General features: G+C 37.9%; 1 protein-coding gene across 1 annotated transcript; it reads right to left on the reverse strand.

The window, feature by feature from the left end:
- Positions 1–323: 323 nt before the first annotated feature.
- mdm2 (MDM2 proto-oncogene) lies at positions 324–17904 on the reverse strand. The gene is made up of 13 exons (XM_041780544.1): positions 17758–17904; positions 12876–12931; positions 9254–9321; positions 9070–9144; positions 8319–8452; positions 6740–6789; positions 6528–6586; positions 6072–6159; positions 5793–5986; positions 4419–4550; positions 4258–4329; positions 3995–4172; positions 324–3765 (listed from the first exon to the last, which is right to left on the reverse strand). Exons 3-13 carry the CDS (start codon positions 9302–9304, stop codon positions 3266–3268), a joined length of 1533 nt encoding a protein of 510 aa, XP_041636478.1. The 5' UTR covers positions 9305–9321; positions 12876–12931; positions 17758–17904; the 3' UTR covers positions 324–3265.
- Between the last annotated feature and the right edge of the window lie 360 nt (positions 17905–18264).

Consider the following 18264-nt stretch of genomic DNA (forward strand, 5'->3'; position numbering starts at 1 on the left):
GCACAGCAGAGGTTCGCAAAGAAAAATCAAATTTTTTCAGGTTTATGGTTCCGTGCCTCCCCTGAAGCTCTGTGGCGCCCCCCAGGGGAGGCCCGCCTCAGACTTTGAAAACCACTAGGCTACTATTTGGTCTAAATCAACTGAACCGAAAGTCCTGACTGGCTAGTGTCAAGGAAGAGCTCCTTAACTTTATCAGAAATTAGGAGCAGGACTTTGCTGTGTATTTCTGTATCAAAGTATCTTTCCTCCATAAATTCAAGCAGATATTAACATCAACAGAAAGTGTGATATGTAATAAATGAGGGAAAAATGACAGGGCCACATTTTAACACAAGATAAATTTTATTCAGTTCACAGAAAATTCTCAACCCAGAACATTAGAAATTAGAGGTCTCTTATATTCATCTTACTATTTAAAGAGATCATAAAAAAGGCTGTTAAATAAACAGGAGCATCTTAAATAAACTCACAATAAATATTCTCATACAGACATCGAGTAACACTTCTATTTATAGGCTGTCATTTCCTACTTTTATCATTTCCTTCTCATTTAACTGGAAAGAACGAGGCACAATTTTTATCTACAACATGTTGGATGAACAAAGTTTCAAAAATAAATAAGCCAATTAAGCGGTTAGCTGCTATGTCACAATAATAACTTTTAAATTGCACATTTCTTTCCAAGGAAATATCAGACCTATAAAATAAAGAGGAGGTAATGTTTAATTTTATGGGTCTTTAAATGATTTTGATTTCGAAAACATCGCCAGGAAGAAGGCGTTTCATTTGGCGCTCATTAAATAGAAATAGAACACGTTTTATTTCTATACTTCATTACTATGAATATAAATTATTAGATAGTGCAAAATCAAGCCTTTAAGTCAAACAAGGTGAGATTTCTAATTATAAAGACACATAAATACTGTATGAAAAGTCCTATTTTTCCTTTAATGAGTGCCAAATTTAGAGGAGATGTAGGACATTTCAGACCCATGAAGTAAAACGTTACCTGGAAGAATAAAGTGTTACCAAATGATGTGTCAAGACTTAAAGGAACAATCCGATTTTACCCCAATTTAGGTAAGATGATACACTGAAATGTTTTTGTCTATAAATGAGCCAGACTACAAGAATAAAATCACCCAGATACCATCTCTAATAAGGAAAAACAAATAATCAGATCATCTCATACACACATTTACTTTTGCAGATTGCTCCTTTAAAGTCTGAGTAAATTTAACTGTTTATGAGAGAAAAGAGAGGAAATAATAAAGATCACACAGAGTTAAGTGTCATTCGTGCATTAGTATGCCTTTGTTACTGTCATAAATCCCACAAAGAAACCAAAAACCAACAACATATGCTTCACACGGAAGTCACAAGCAATTTCTAGAGCTGGCTATACACTCGACAGTTTTGGATCAAATTTGGCATCAAAACTATCAGGAAGGGGGGGAATACCTCAGTTCACAATCGATTATCTGCCGTTAAATCCTCAAAACAGAAATTTTACTTCTCCTGATGAAGCCAGAGCCTCTCAGACCTCTGGTGGTAAATATTAGGACTGTCAAAGCTCCGAATTTTTGTAGTCAATCGCAGTTAGCTGCATCCTCTAGATCGCATTTTAAAAACAAAAAAATTTATTTGTGTCTTTTTAGATTATTCTACTGTCTTCAGCAAAAGGTAACTGGCTTTACAGGTAGACCAAAGATTTAAATGTTAATCACAGGAAAAAAGGAGCCTGTAATGGATTGAAAAGGAAAGTAAAAAGGGTCACGACTTCTGACTTCTCCTCTGAGCTGTTTGTGAGTTTTTAAAGTGAAATGAGACATTAAGGAGCATTGGTGGACTTATTCTACGTCACTGAGGCTGCAGGGAGACGCTGATTTGGATTCACCAAAGAGACAAAAACTCATTTGATCAATCCTTAAAAAAAAAAAAAAAAAAGTGTGCAATAATTAAGATTTTTCTCTAAAATTTACAATCCCAGATCACAGTGAGTAAAGAGGGAATCGTCACAGCTCAGCAAACATAGTATTTACGTTCACAGCCGTGTTCGTGACCTGTAACAGTGGGAAACATCCCAGATGAGTCTTCTTTCTCTTACCGGCTGGAATCGGGAGGTTTACACTTAATTAGGAGCAGTACAACAACCGACAGATCACCAAACTCTTGAGGAGGACCTGGTGATCATTTTTGTCAATAGAGATTATTTTACTGCTCCTGACTGAGTCTGGACCTCCACCAGTATCAAGCATCAGGCTGCCTCAGACAGCGAATAGCCAACAGGATGTTGCATACTTGTACAGCTCAAAAGCATGGCAGTAAACACTAACAAGACTGTGCAAAGAGGACAACCTTATGGAATCATGGCAATGTGCATGACTTAATGCCTCACAAAGATCTATCATTAAAGGTCTGCCGACACTGATCGTCCTCCATGTTTGATTTTCCTCTGAAGTCACGTTTGATCCTGAGTGTCTGTGAGATCTCGTCTGTGGAACTCTGTTGTGAAACACAACAGCGGGTGTGTTGTCTCAGGGGTCTGACTGAATCATCTAGTGTGCTTTATAATGTTAAAAATAAGTGGAAACTGTCCTTATGTTGTCAGGATTCCAAAACTGTCTAGTGCCTTGATTCTCAACTGGGGGATCGGGGCAAAAAGCCTACGGTGTGCTTTTATTTGGAAGAACATGTCATCTCTTTGTTCCATCACATTTTATGTTCCAACTCAATCCATTTGGACCCTTTAAAAATAAAAACGTGGTTGCAATTGAAAATCAAAGAAATTTGGGTCCTGGTTTGTCTTTAAGGAGGTGGGTCCAGATACCAGACCAGTTGAGAACCCCTGGTGTATGCATAGCCAGCCTAATACGGAAATTTAGTCTTACAAGATGTTCTTCCAAACTGTTGGTTTTTGCCTTCTGGTGAGCTTTCTTAACAATAAGAAAAAAATCAACTAATACCTGCTTTTTAAAAAGAACCAAACCAAGAAAATCCATCCATGTGCCTGTCGACTGAAGCAGAAAAACTCCAACTGAACTTTAAATTTGAATCATTTCTCATTTGTGTAAAGTTTTGAGGAACTGAACTGTGAACTTCCATCTGATTGGAGATAAACCTGTGACAGCTGCTTCTATAAATTCAGAAAACTTTCATTAATTAATTCTAATTATTTATTAATAATCGCTCTGCTGAATGAGAGAGGGCAGACTGGCGTCTCAGCTGAGGTAGGTGAGGACAGATGGAGGACAGACGGCGTCTCTCAGCTGATGTAGGTGAGGATGACTGACTGGATGGGCAGCCGGCACACCGGACACAGCTTGTTCCTCTTCTTCAGCTTCCTTGCGCACACGTAGCAGGACATGAGGTGTCCGGTCCGCCCATGCACGATGCAGCCGTTCTTCGGCCGAGACTGACAGATGAGACACGGGTCCAGACATGACTCCGGCAGACGCCACTCCGCCGAGACGCTGCGGTCCAGTTCGGGGACTGCTGGTGGAGGTTGAGCAGGGGGCGGAGGAAGAGGAGGAGCAGACGGGGATGATGGGAGAAGCTCCTGGGAGTCGACAGAGGAGGAGGGCTGGGAGTCGGACATCCACGGCTTCTGCTGGGACGAAGAGGAGGGCTGGGAGCAAGAGAGGAGATCCTGGGAGTTAGGAGCGGAGGAGGCGGAGTCAGATAGGGACTGTGACAGGATCGTGGGAGTTTTTGCTCTCTTTCCATCTGGGACGTCAACGCCTTCGTTATCCTCAGCATCAGAACCTGAAGGAGACATGATAACAGTTAGAAACAGGGAAAGTAAACACGTCTTTAACCAGTCTCAGTAGCCTAAATCACAACACCGTTTAAAGCTGTGACATTACGCAGCTTTCACGGCTCACCTTGAACATCATGAATGTGTGAAGGGTGATGGCCATATCTGTACAGTCTGTCCTAAAGCTAACTGTCAAACTTGCTAAACAACCCTGCTTCACACAGCACTTTAACCTACCTGTTGCTTCTTTGGCTGCTGATTGGTTGCTTGGCTTTGGTGGGAGGGCTTTGGGACTCGAGCAGGCCAGCTTTGCTGAGTCTTTAGGCAGCCAGTCTTGTTGCAGCGTCCAGCAGCGGAGACAGTGTCTGGGCAGAGGAGGGTTGAATTCTCCACACTCCAAACACCTCCAGTAATCCTGAGAACACACAGAAGCACGATTAGACGATCAGAACAGAAATGTGGTCGTTTTGATATTTCTAAGTGTTTGATGGCACACTCACAGCCTCAGTGATCTCCGTGTCTTCATCGAAGGAGTCTTCGTCCTCTTCCTCAAATATGGTGACCTCGTACACCTGCAGAGCCATAAGAAGACGAGGTAAGTTACGGCACATGTGGGTGGTGTAGATATTTATCATCATTAAGGATTTATTTCATTGTTTACCTGATCATCTGCAGAGAGAGAAGCATCATCTTCATTGTAGTCATCAGAGTCGACAGATTCAACCTCAAACTCTACGCTGAAGTTGTCACTGTCTGAATACGAGGCTGCGACCGTTACCTCTGATCTCCCAGACTATAAACACAAGACAGCAGATATTAAAACCACTCTGTTAAAGGAAAGCTGAATTTAAATCCACAGTATGTACATTCTGTCACCAGGGGGCGCTCTTTTACTACTATAAAGCTTGATCTACGCTTCTGTGTCATATTCATGCTGCAGTGACCTGTTGTGAGCACTTCATACTTGTGTGTCAAACACTCCACCCAATCACTACGCAGCAATGTGATTTTTCAGCCAGTTCCTAGTCCTGTTGGCTTATTCCCTGCTTATTTTTGTGTACAGGACATTGAAGCATCTGAATCTTAACGTATTATGGAGCTGATTAATAGTTGATTATGCAGCAGTTATTGCAAAGAAGAAAACAGAAGAGACATAAGATGTAAACTGGCTGCTGAGAGAGTTCAGCAGAAGCCAGGAGAATCTTGTTGAGAGACATAGAAGAGGAGATGCGTGTCTGATATTTCCAGGTGTGGGCGAGTAGATTTGACTAATTGAATTGTCTTATGCAGCCATTTATACACACAAGTGCATGTAGACAATACTCTGACAGCAGCTGCATGTTTGCTCAAACAAAGCAAAGGGTGTTTCTTCGAAAAACTGCTAAACCAGGCTTTTACTTTGAAACATATTCTACTGATGTGCATGTGAATATTTGCAACAAGGTAAATATGGTTCTCTTCAATTCTCTAAATTCTCAGTGTGGGAGATGCAGATGCGAACATGGCGCTCACACAGGTAGTCTAAAAGCTCTGACTTAACATGCAAATGGCATGAAACTGGCAGTCACCCAGTGCAAACCAGGGGACCATTCACAAGGCTTGCAGTCTGCATCATTTTGATGCTTAGCTACGTTTTAGAAGAGGTGCATGAGATCTCTTTGAGTACAGTTTAGGACCACACAGACCTGTGGCTTATGCTACAGTAGACTTCATGCAGAGGCCTAAATCAGGCTTAACAGGAAGTAGAGACGTGCTTTGAAAACTGTTGGAAATATCTGAGGTAATGTAAGAACTCCACTAAAATTAAACACAACAAAGGAGAAGTTATTCCAAAAGAAATGAAGACTTTAAGACTAAAAATTCAACATATTGTAGCTTTTAGTGTCAGCAGCAACAAGAAAAAAACAGACAAGTTTATATCTAAAGAAACACAAAATTCACCTGTGATTGCAGAAAATGGAGTGAAATACGACATGTTGGTGTATGTCCTCAGGAATCATATTTTTAACCAGCTTTTTTTGTTCATAAAACTCACTGAGCTGTGCGAATCCGATGATTGGCTGCTGTGTCTGTCCCGCCCACTCCCCAGTCCACCAATCACACACCAGGACAGGCTCTCATCGAAGGTCAGAGAGTAGCTGTCAGACCGCCTCCTCTTCCTACTCCCATCGTCTTCATCCTCCTCCGACTCGTCTGCATCTTCATCGTCCTCTTTGCTGTGGGAGGGGCCTGAAGAGACCGGGTGGGCGTGGTTTAGGTCTGGCTGGTCTCACAGGTTTGTTTGTTAATGAGCTTTAAAGAGGCAGACACTCACCAGGATCACTGCTCCGCCTGCTTCTCCTCCTCCTCCTTCGTCTTCTCCTTCTATCTGGTGATGAAGAGCGGCTTTCTGAGTCGGCCTCCTAAAAGCACAGACGGAGATTCAGTCATAAAAAAAAAAATTTAACTTCTCCACCTTCAGTTAGCTGCTGTGCTTAATTTCCCAACAATAGCATTACATCATGTTGCACTTTGGCTTTCTTTCCCTCTTGAACAGACACCAAATCACTTGAGATTTTCTTCTTGTTCAACTTTTGTCCACATTCAGTTCTAACACTCACTCTAAAATATGTCTTTCCAATATTATAACAAGAATCTAAATGGGATTTTCGGGGGATGTTTTAGCATTTTGCACTAGTACATTGTTTAAATGGGATGCAGGACACAGACAAAACTTTGATAAAAGTAAGAATAGACGCTGGATTTTAAAATAAATACCAACATGTCTTACCTCTGCCCCTCTCTCTGTTTGACTGCTGGTTTGTGATTCACTCAAACTTTGAGAAGACTCTATGAGAAACAGATGGAAAAAAAATGCAAATTTAGGATAAAGAAGAAGTAGTTAAAAAAGCCAAGTGAAAAGTTTATGCACCAGAATGAGGATTTAAAAATAAAGATGGGAATCTAAGAGAATGAAGAAGGTAAAATGTTGGATTTTCCTACCTTGACTCTTCACGGCCACCAGATTCTTGGTGATCATCGCAAACAGAACTCTGCAAAATAAACACGCTTCAGTTAAAAACAACAGAAAATGCATGCAAAACTTTTTACAGTTCATCACACATGGTACTGCATTTGCCACAGACATTATATTTTTAAGAGCCCAGTATTGGTGTACTGGGAAAGGCAAGGCAATCTTAACTATCTAGGCCCATTTCCATTTCCCAAGGTAAAATTCAAGCATTTTCAAAGCACTTCAAGGTGCATTTTGGGGCTTTTCCAGTACCCTACAGCTGTGGCAAAATGTGTATTTGTACAAAAACATATAATCTCAAATCTTTCACTTAATTTGCATTCAAAAACAGATATCATGCTAAAACAACCTAAACTTCTAAACTCTACAAGATCCTTATGAAAAAGAAATTACATACAACAGAATATGTCAAACAGAAATGGGAGAGGGAAAGTAATATTTCAATAACAGGTGAAAGCTGGTCAAATATTTGGAATTTTGTATGGAAATGTACAAACTCCCATGTGTGCCGTAAATTTAATTGGAAGTGTTGTATTCGTTTTTTTGTGACTCCTAAGCAGAAAGCACTTTTTTTTTTTTTTTCTGGAAATGCTGATTTCCAGATCAGGAGTAGTGATAAGTATCTTTTCGGCATATAGACTTCTGCCTGTAAAAAGGCTATTACTAGATGGTGGTTGCTTCCTGAACCCCCCACAATACAAGAGTGGATTAATATTGTAAATGATATTTATGCTATGGAAAGAATTACTTTTTGTTTTGAAACTGTGGTTCTTGCTTACTTTATTTAATCATTTATTTATCTTTTTTAAGAAGAAAGCCCCTTCTAAAAAAAGGGCTTTCAAAATGACTAAAACAAAAAATAAAAAATAAAGAGAAAATCAAAAAGAACTGATGCTGTAATGTGAATTGTACTGTAAGTCTTGCCTGTTGTGAGGCTTTTAATTCAAACTTGTTCAGAGTTAAAATACAAGGAAACCTGCTAGAGTGCAGTGTTGTGTACATAGACAAAGTCAGTATAATTATATATTTTATATGGCTTAGGCCAGAAGAGGGAGGCACTGACTATGATTCTGTTCATCTACTACCTGTCATCTAAGTTTCAATTTTCTTCAGTATCATTTCAATCTTTATTTTCTATTTCATTTAAGCTTTTTTCTGTCCAGAAGCTGCTGAAACACAAGATTTTACAAGTGTTTATACAGTAAATCTGACATTAAATGTAATACTTTTTAAGACCCTATCACATACTAAATTTCTAACCTGCTGCATTAATGACACAGTCACATACACATATAGTTCACTTTTAGCTCTAAGAGCACACCGACAGCTCAGTGGGACAGAACATGAACCCACAGAATTAAAAGCTGTGATTTCTTGTTATACTTTTTAAGATTTGCACACACCCTCTGAAAAAGAAATTTTATCTCACCAGAAGAGGTTTTAGGTTTATCATTTTGCCTCTGTACATATCTGTTTGGGGAAATTCTGTTTGAGTGACCTAATGATTGTCTGATAGAAGAGGAAAGAAAAAAATGCACCTAAACCCACCGTGTTTCTTTCACAGAGAAGCTGTCGACCCCCAGCACCTTCCCCAGAGCGTCCTGGGCACAGTGGACGATGTGTTGTTGCTTCTGGTCATACAGCTGCTTCTGGATGATGTACTGACCGAGGTAGAACATAACCTGCAGGAATCATGAAGCAGATACATGAGAAAAAATGTACAAACAGGACTAAAGCTCTGTAACCCCATTAAACCCTGGAGGGCTCTTAAATCAAGAGTAATGGCAGCTCTATTAGATGCTTATAATTACATGACTTGTACTTTTGTTTACACCTTGCCACTCTGCAGAAGGAAGGGCATGTGTGCATGTGTGTGTTATTTAAGTACACAATCACACAGCTAACTACAGACCTGGAATATATTCTACAGTATAATAGTCATTTTTAGTCATTTTTGAGGATCTGTGTGCACAGCAGTTGATATTAAAATACTGTCTACAGTTTGAAAATGTCAAAGGATTGAGTTTCAGCAGATTGTGTTCCTGAAAACATAACATCAATAATAAATAAATGTTTATAAATAACATAAATAATATAAATAAAATTGATAGTATACATCAGAGGGCATATAGTCCTTGCTCATCACAGTAAAATCTAGAGTGATCCACTTAAAGATGAATCATTTTTATGTAAACGTGGCCTGAATCAAAGTTATCTCTATGTTTTTACTGATCCATGTAACTGAGAGGAGAATAATAAAAATGCATGGCCCTTTTAAAGACACACAGGTGTGTTGTACCTCCTTCATGGTGAAAACATCTTTAGTTGCTCCTGCATGTTGCAGCAAAGTTTGGAACTCTACCTTTGGCCTGACCTGAACACAGAGAGGAGAACGGTCAGTCAAACAATCAGACAGCCAGTCAGTCAGTTTATAACTGAGGGATCAACAGGCTGGAAGGGAGTCATTAAGAAGCTCTTCTCACCAGTTTGTTGTCATCTACGCTGTTGGTGTTGAGCTCTCGGTCAGCTGACATGGTGAAGTTGATGTTTCCTGGAAACACACACAAACATCAGTGATTAGATTTAGTGTAGAACAAACAGAAATACCATGGGCAGTATGCCTGAACAGGACTGGAAAAGGGAAGTGAAATAGCTTGTTTTCTGCAATACACATTAGAAAAGGAAAAAATATTATAAAAAAATATAAAATTGATAATTTCTGTCTTTTTAATGGCCAGTGATTGCAGGAAGACTCCTCCTAACCATCCAAACTGCACAAATACAGACACAACCAGTATGGAGGCGTTTCCTTTGTATTTGTGCAGTTTAGATGGTCTGCAGGAGCCCACCTGTGGTTTCTGATGGGTTTGTTTCTCTCCTGTGCACCTGTCTAATGGAACAGGTGTGGTTTATATCAGTGGTTCTTAACTGGTGGGTCGGGACACAAGAGTGGGTTGCGGAGCAGTTTTCAGTGGGTTGCAACCAGGTGTCTGCAAAAAAACTGTGGCAAAAGTCCTGAAGTCCTTATTGGAAATGCATCAATACCTATTATTTTACCCTGTTTTACTGTGAAATTTGGTAATTTTAAATGTTTGATCAATATTCCAACTAATTTATCTCCTCTTCTTGCAATAAATGACTGATTTTTCCATGACAATGAAGTAATTTTACAAGTTCTCTGGAAAGTTGTCAAAAATTTGCAAACAATGCTGGTGAAAGAGGGTATAGAATTTGTCACTTTTGTCCCTTTTCTGTTTTATATGTTTTGGTCAAATCCTGCTCCAAACTGCAACATATTCAATTAACTAAACATGCAGTGTTGAAATTTTTTAGAAACTTGGGTCGCGATCTGTCATAAGACACACTGGTGGGTCCTGAGGCTGGGGAACCACTGGTTTATAGTACTACAGATCATTAGAATGAAAGCAAATAGTACAGTGGCACTACCAAGTACAGAACCAACTTTGGGGGATAGTATTCAAATTCACTTCAGGATGGCTGAAGATGTTTTCTGGGATGTTTCAGGGACAGACAACAAAAGGCTTGTGCAGATCCCTGCCAGCAACACCTGGTAGACTGCATCAGTGGGTGATTAGCCACTAACCATCACCTTTACACAAGCAACTTTTCTCTGCTGGAAGAACATAAATGACATAGCAACAGGCAACAGACTGCAGGCATTCTTGGAGAAATGGATCATGCCATCACACTGTAATTTCCCTTTGGCTGTAGCTCAAGAGAAGTCACACAGTGTTCTTTAAAATGCACTACTTGTTCCACAGTCGATGCGAACAGCTGATGTGCATGCACACATTTGCATGCTGATATGTCTGCCAGTCGCTCTCTGCATTCATAATTCTATCTCAGATTAATCTCACTGAACACATTTCAAGACCACAGTTATGCTGCCCTCCTCTTTCATGATGTTCTGTACAAAATGTTCTGCTATGCAGGGTTACATCCTTCTTTCCAATCCCTTATCAAATTGAGTTTACATTCCAGCCTTGACAATAAATGCAAGCCAAAAAGCCTTCACTCAAAGAGCCTAAATCCCTTTTAGCTGACTGAAACACAGGCTGATATGGCCAGTTTAACTTTCATCAAATATTTCTTGGATTCATCTGACACTCCAGTAATGGCTGCAGCAGTGAGAGGAAAAGTCCTAAAAACCAAGAACAAAGTGCCTCTTTAACAAGCAGAGACTCAAAATAACCATGAAAAAGAATAACTAGCTGTGGTTTATTTGTAAAACCGAAGCCTGTTTTGTTGATGTGAAGTGTCCTTGTGTACATGTAGGGACTGCAAATCTATAAGAAACCTAACTGCAATTATTTTAATTAAACTATAAACCAACCAGTGTTCACAAAAGTAAAAGAAGTCATATACACATAGGGCTGGGCAATATTTCAAGTTTTAGAGATACTTCATTATATTCTTAAGTGAGTTTTAAGGTAAGACAATATTGTTTTGTTGATGTACATTTTCTAAAAAAGGAGTAGAAAAAGAGTTCACAATAAGAAATAACACTGATGTACTTGTTGACCACATAAAAAGCTAGTTCAAATGTTAGACTAATTTGGGAATTTTCATATTATTTGTTTTATTTGAGGAAATTTCTAAATAAATCAGTAAAAAGCCAACCGCAGTGACTCCTGTTTGATACCACAGCAGCAGTAAAGAAGTCCTAGAAACCCAGCATTTCTAAATGTATTGCTTTAACTATCAAACATTGCAAAAAACTCCTTCACAATGTCTTTGGCAACACTCCCATACAGTGAGGTTGTCACAATGTTCCTATGCTCTTTAACCCTCATGTGTTTTAAAATGACTGGTTTTAATGACTGGCAGTTAAAAAAACAACACCACAGAAACTTCATGACCACTGGTCAGATTTTTAAGCAACTGAGAGTGAGAGAACTGTCTAGACTGCACAAATATGTGGGAAACATTTGGAAAAATGGGAGGAACTGTCAACAAGCAAGGGTGCAATTTTGTGCAATTAGACAGAGCTGGCTTGGTTACAAATGACTAAAGATCTTGATGTTTTTGTACTCCTTGACAGCAACAATCATCCAAATACTGGAGATCATTTAAAACACAGTGTTTAAGAGGACAGAACATAACTATTTTCTATGGATGCACCATTACGGATGTTCAAGATTACACTGGTATCGACAACCACTAAATTAGCATCGATAACTTTTCTGGGTAAAGCGCAGCTTAGCACTATTCGAATATAGAAAATGGGGATAAAGTTGTTAGAATTTTCATTAATCAGATGGGAAATTATATCTCCTGGAACATCCCTGCTGATGCATAAGTTCAGCATCAGAAACAGTGATATCCAGCCTGCTGACAGACATCAGTAAATCATGTGACATGGAGAGATGTCAGCAGCAGATTTTTATCTGTTGTGTATAATCAATTTAGTGCTGACATCTGTGTCACAACTGCTGATTTAGAGAAGAGGTGTTTATCATGCAGAAGAAGTGACGTGTTAAGAAAAACTGATCTGTTTTTGTGGTCAAACGTATGAGAATATGCCGGCATTTTTGGAGTCTAACACCAAAAAAAGTCATGGAAAGCACAAGCATTATATCAGTGATTGACTTTACTTACTACTTAAAACATCGGTTTCAATATCAGCCCTGATTTTTTACAATTTATGCATCTCTAGGTAGCTATTTAAAGAAAAAAAAATCTAGATATACTTATTGTGTATCACCATTCATCTAGAATAAATTAAGATTTCACTTTTGGTCCATACTGCCCAGTCCTTCTTATAGGCCTGCAAAAACTCTTGCCAAACGCAGAGATGGTTTCTACAACAACATATCAGTAATAAATGCCAACCACTGAATGAAGCAAACATGCATGACAAAATGTTCATAGGAATTATCTGTGTCCAAGTATATATGTAAAACTATAAGTTGCACCAACAAAGTTTCACAGTTTATAACAGCACAATTCAAGAAAACCACCTTTAGATCATAATTTGGTTTCTAATACAGCTGAAACAGTTATTTGTTCATACTCAGTCTTAATTTACATTATTCATGTAAAAGAGTTTTGAGCTCCACAAAAGAAAAAAAAAGCAATTCTTACCTTGTTATATATAAATATAAATTTATATATGGAGTAAACTGTCTCAGAAGTCCATCCTGTGCAAGAAAAAGCAGATAAAGTGCAGTCAGAGAGGAGAAGGGGGAAGCTGCAGCCTCTTATAGACCTGCTCAGACATGTCAGGACTAGACCAGCCTAACTGTCCCGGGTTAGCCTGGCTGGGGCCTATCAGGGCCTAACAGAGCCACTCAGGGCTGAGTCAGCACTCAGTGTTTGTATGTTCCTGGTCATACTGACTGTAGCAGCTGTGTGAATCACACCCAGTCACGTAGACATGCCGAGACTAGTCCATGATGACTACTGACACAGGAGTTACACACCCATGGTGACAGCTAACCAGGGTTAACTAACCAACCCAGGGTAACCAGGGTGAACCAGGGAGGGAGAGAGATGAGGACATTTTCACAGCAGGGCTTTCTCAAAGGAGAAACAGAGAAGTAGGGAAAAAAACTTGGCCTGGTTTTCTCCAGATCATTAAACTTGGACAGCCCATAAATTCAAATACTGCCCCACCCAGAACTAAATGAATAATAGTTTATTAATTCTCTTCTTACTATCCTTAAATAGATCTCAGGCAGATCAGAAAGTCTGTAAATAAACATTTTTAAAGTTCTTATATAATGCACACTAGTTATTAGGGCTGGGCAATTAATCGAAATGTAGATTAAATCACAATGTGACCTATTGCAATTTTCAAATCGCAGAGGGTGCAATATTTCTTTGACCTGAAAGGTGTTTTAAATACTGGCTAAATACATTTTTTTAAGCAGAGGTGTTTTGCTCTACACTTAATGCAAACATTCAAGTGCCAATATTTTCTAGAATAATTGACAAAAGTTCCTACTTTCCTAGTTTTTTTTTTATATATATTTTTGCCTTCTTCAAAATAAAAAATCTAAAAATCATCACTACCCTCATTACAATTCATATCATATTTGCAATACAGAACAAAATAATTGCAATAAGACTTTTTTGTTAGATTGATTTGAATTTTGGGAGGATTTTTGCTCAGAAATGTTTTGATATTTTTGTGGAAATTTGATAAATTTATTCTGACATTTTTAGGAATTTGATTTGAATGGGGAGGGGGGGTTGCTTTGAAAAATTAAAGTATCTTCTTGAAAATGTGATAAATATTTGTAAATTTTTGGGAATTTGATTCAAATTTCTGGGGGAATTAGCTTTGAAACCTTTAGGAAATTTCATTAAAATTTGAGAAATTTATATGCAATTTTTTAAGAAGTTGCTTTGATTTTTTATAGTATTTTTATAAAAATTTGAGGAAATGTTATGGGAATTTGATTTGATGTTTTTGGGTGGTGGGGCAAGTTTTACATTTTTTGTTCTTTTCTTAGAAGTTTTGAACATTTATTTGCAGATTTTGGGAGATTTGATATAAATTTCTAGGGAAATAGCTTTGAAACTTTAAGGTAATTTCATGAAAATTTAAGAAACTATTTGTACATTTTTAAGAAGTTGATGTGATTTTTGTGGGTGGTTGCTATGATTTTTTTAGTATTTTTATCAAAATCTGAGGAATTTATTTGATGTTTTTGGGGAATTTGATTTGATGTTTTTGGGTGGCGGGGCGGGTTTTTAATTTTTCGTTATTTTCTCAGAATTTTTGAACATTTATTTGTAGACTTTGGGAGATTTGATATAAATTTCTTGGGGAAATAGCTTTGTGTGTTATAATATAGAATGGTTTATAAGATCAGGGAATCTGAAGAATAATCACATGTTAAATTGCAATCGCAATGTTGGGTGAAAGAAATCACAATTAGATTATTTTCCCAAATCGTTCAGACTTACTAGTTATTAAGCAACAGACAGAATATACAGGGGCCTTTTTGACAGTAAAACAGGAAATATCAGACCATCTTTACAGACACATCATCATACTAAAAAAGTCACATGAAGCTAATGAAGGGATTTCTCTCAACTTTTCAGCAGATATTTTAACATTACAAAAGGACACTGTGGAAAAAAAATGAATACCAATCCCACTAAAGGCACAAAGACTTAGTAAGAGTTTCTGGTTCACTTTACAACTTTCTTTTGTCAGAGTGGGAGGTCGTCAGTCTCCTCTAAACTACAACCCGACAGACAGATGGGTAACCTGAGCCAAATGTTAAAACCCCAATGACAGCAAGATCAAGAACTTTTAACACCTACTGATCGTTAGAAAACGACTAATAAAGCATTAATACAACAGAACAACAGATAGCCAATGAGTGAGTAATTTAAATGTTAAGACATCTGCATTTAGGTTGGGTGGGTAATTCTTATAGTTTTATATAAATAGGGATTATACCATATATTGCACAGTTTTCATCTATTTATATAATATATCAAGAAACTGCAGACATGACTCTGACTTTGTCTACATACTAACATCAGGCTTCCTACAAATTTGAAATTTCAAAATTCCATACTTTTTCCAGACACTAACTTCCAGACTTCCTGGTAAAAAATTCAAATAATTTGTGACATTTGATTAAATAGATGTGTATTACTCTGAATATTCTGAATATATATGCCATTATTGGCCATTGTTAGAGAAGGATAAGAGCACAGGGCATTCAACTTGTCAGTCTGACCTAATGTTTTCTGGGACATGTAGCCTACTGTGTGCTCTCCCACAAATATTTTATCTGCACTGCCAAGCGCCTTAAAAAAACAGGTTGATCCATTACTTTTTAAAGATATTCATAATTTTGTAATTTAATGGCAAAAGGTGGGTTAAGTGGTAAAAAATGGAATAGAGGTGGAAAAAATGGGAAAAAAGTAGGAAAGAAGGTGGTATTTGATTGCAAAAGGTAGCTTGCATGGATGAAAAGCGGCAAATAATGGTGAAAAAGGGCAAAAATGGGGAGGAAAGGGTGGAAAAAGGGTCAGAAAGTAGCAAAAATGGGTGAGAAGTGACAAAAAAATGAGTTACAGGTGGCAAAAAAAAAAGGTCCACAAGTGGCAAAAACATGGCACAAAAATGAGTGAAGCAAAAAATAGGAAACAAGTGGTATTTAATGGCAAAAGGTAGCTGAAATGGGTTAAAAGCAGTGAAAAAAATGGTGAAACAGGGATAACACTGGCAAAAAGAAGGGGCAAAAATGGGCAAAACTGGGGGAAAACGTGGTTTTTAATGACAAAAGGTAAATTAAGTGGTTGAAAACAGGGGAGAAAACCTGAAAAGGTTTTAGGTATTAAAGTGGTAAAAAACATGGGTAAAAAGTTGCAAAAACGTGTCAAAATGGGAAAAAAGTAGGGGGAAAAGGTGGTATTTAATGGCAAAAGGCAGCTTAAATGGATGAAATGTGGCAAAAAAATGAGTAACTCAAATGGGCAAAAGTGGCAAAAATGGAAGAAAGCAGGTTAAATACGCAAGAAGGGGCAAAAAATGTCAAAAAGGGGGAAAATTTTGAAAATTACAAAAAGCAGAATAAAAGAGGCATAAGTTTGTGGTAAATGGCAAAAATTGATAACAAAAAATGAGTTACAGGTGGCAAAATTGGTCAAAAAACTGTAAAAATTGGGCAAAAAATGAGTAAAAAGTAACAAAAAAACCCCTCAAAAACGGGCAAAAAAGTGCCAAAAATGGGTGAAAATAGGCAAAAATGGGGGGAAAGGTGGCAAAATTGATTTAAAAATGAGTTACAGGTAGTAAGCATGGCCAGAAAAATGAAATGTGGAAAGAAAAATGAGTGAAAAGATACTAAAATTGCAAAAATGGGCAAAAGGTGGCATTTAATGGAAAAATGCAGCTTATATTTGTGAGAAGGGAAAATCATCTTCTCATAGTGATACAGCGAAACAGGGCTGTTTCTCCAGAAATACTAAAATATGCAAATGGAGTACAACATGTCCCGGTATTAACCCCAGCTGTGTGAATATGTCTGGACACATTTCTGTCAGTCTAAACATAAAACGTGACCAGAACACAGCTGATCTAGGGTGAGTCAGCTGTTCCTGGGTTGAACTTTTGCCATTACAACGCACATGAAGAGAAAATATGCCCGGACTTGTCCCGCTCTACTCTTCCTCTCTCTCCCCTCTCCCTCCCTTTCTGAGTTTCTGTTATAATAACGGCTTATTACAGGAAGCTACAGCCTTCCAACAACACAACAGAACATAAATATTCCATCATGACACACATTAATGGAAGACCGAAGAGTGGAAACTTCAGTTCAGACAGCTGACGAATTAAAAACAAAAGTACACTTCAATAACATTCAACTTAAATTATATTTCTCTAACAAATGTTATCGTTGAACTGCCTTTATGTAGCGACATAATCTCTTATTTTGGTATATTTTCATGGTACAGCTACACGTACAAGTATGTATAAATATAAAAACTATAAAAAAGGAACTCACTGAAAATTTCGTTCCTATATTAGTAATGCGAAAGCTGCTATGCTAAGCTAAAAACACAAAACACACTTAAATACTGGTTAGGTTTTAAATAAAAATCCACGCCAACTTTAGTATGAAAGTCTCTCGAACTGATTTCAAACGAGTCAAAACCGTTAAATACAAGTTAGCTCACTTTAACCACAACAACACATTAATACACGATAAAATAGCTCCGTTATCTTATCTCAACAACTTAACTGATAAAATACCACATTAACAAAAAGCATTATGGTCCAGCTCAAACTCTATCAGCTTTAAAAGCTGACTGTTTAATCGTGTTCTGTCAGCCAATAGTAGCAACGTAACTACTCCACAGCCCCAGTCTACTCCGTTAGGAAAACACGAGGCTTTGCGGCCTGCTAGCATGTTGCTAACCACCTGCCAACGTGAGCTCCTGCTATTGTTAGAGCATTAATTTCCAGTATGAGACACAAATAACATAAATAACTTACCTGTTAGGTTAATATTAGGTAAAATATATATTCCAATACTTTCTTAATCCTCCGCTTCTCCGTACATTTAAACTACTAGCGCTAAATTAGCCAACAGACGATCTGTTTACCGTTGCTGCACGTTTGTTAGCAAAGCGCCCCTAGTGGCCAAACACGGCAAACTTAACACCAATGACAATCCTCTGACTTTCTGTGCAGCTGTCTTCATTTTTTTAGATTATATCAGTGGTTTTCAAAGTGTGAGAGAGTGAGCCTCCCCTAAGAAGAAATTATTCATTCAGTCGACCCCCACCCACAGAAAGGATTCAAACTGAAAAAAAATTAAACAACATTTCAAACATTTATGTCTAATCTTTAAACATTTTTAACATGAATATATTTTGGATATTTTGGTTTGCAAATGTCCTTAAACATCTGCCTTTCCATCTTATTCAGTTATAATGCCATTAAATACCCCTTTTTCAAAAATTTTTTGGCCATTTTACAACTTTTTTTTTGCCTCTTTTT

This window comes from Cheilinus undulatus, linkage group 23 (assembly GCF_018320785.1).
Source record: "Cheilinus undulatus linkage group 23, ASM1832078v1, whole genome shotgun sequence".
NCBI lineage: Eukaryota > Metazoa > Chordata > Actinopteri > Labriformes > Labridae > Cheilinus > Cheilinus undulatus.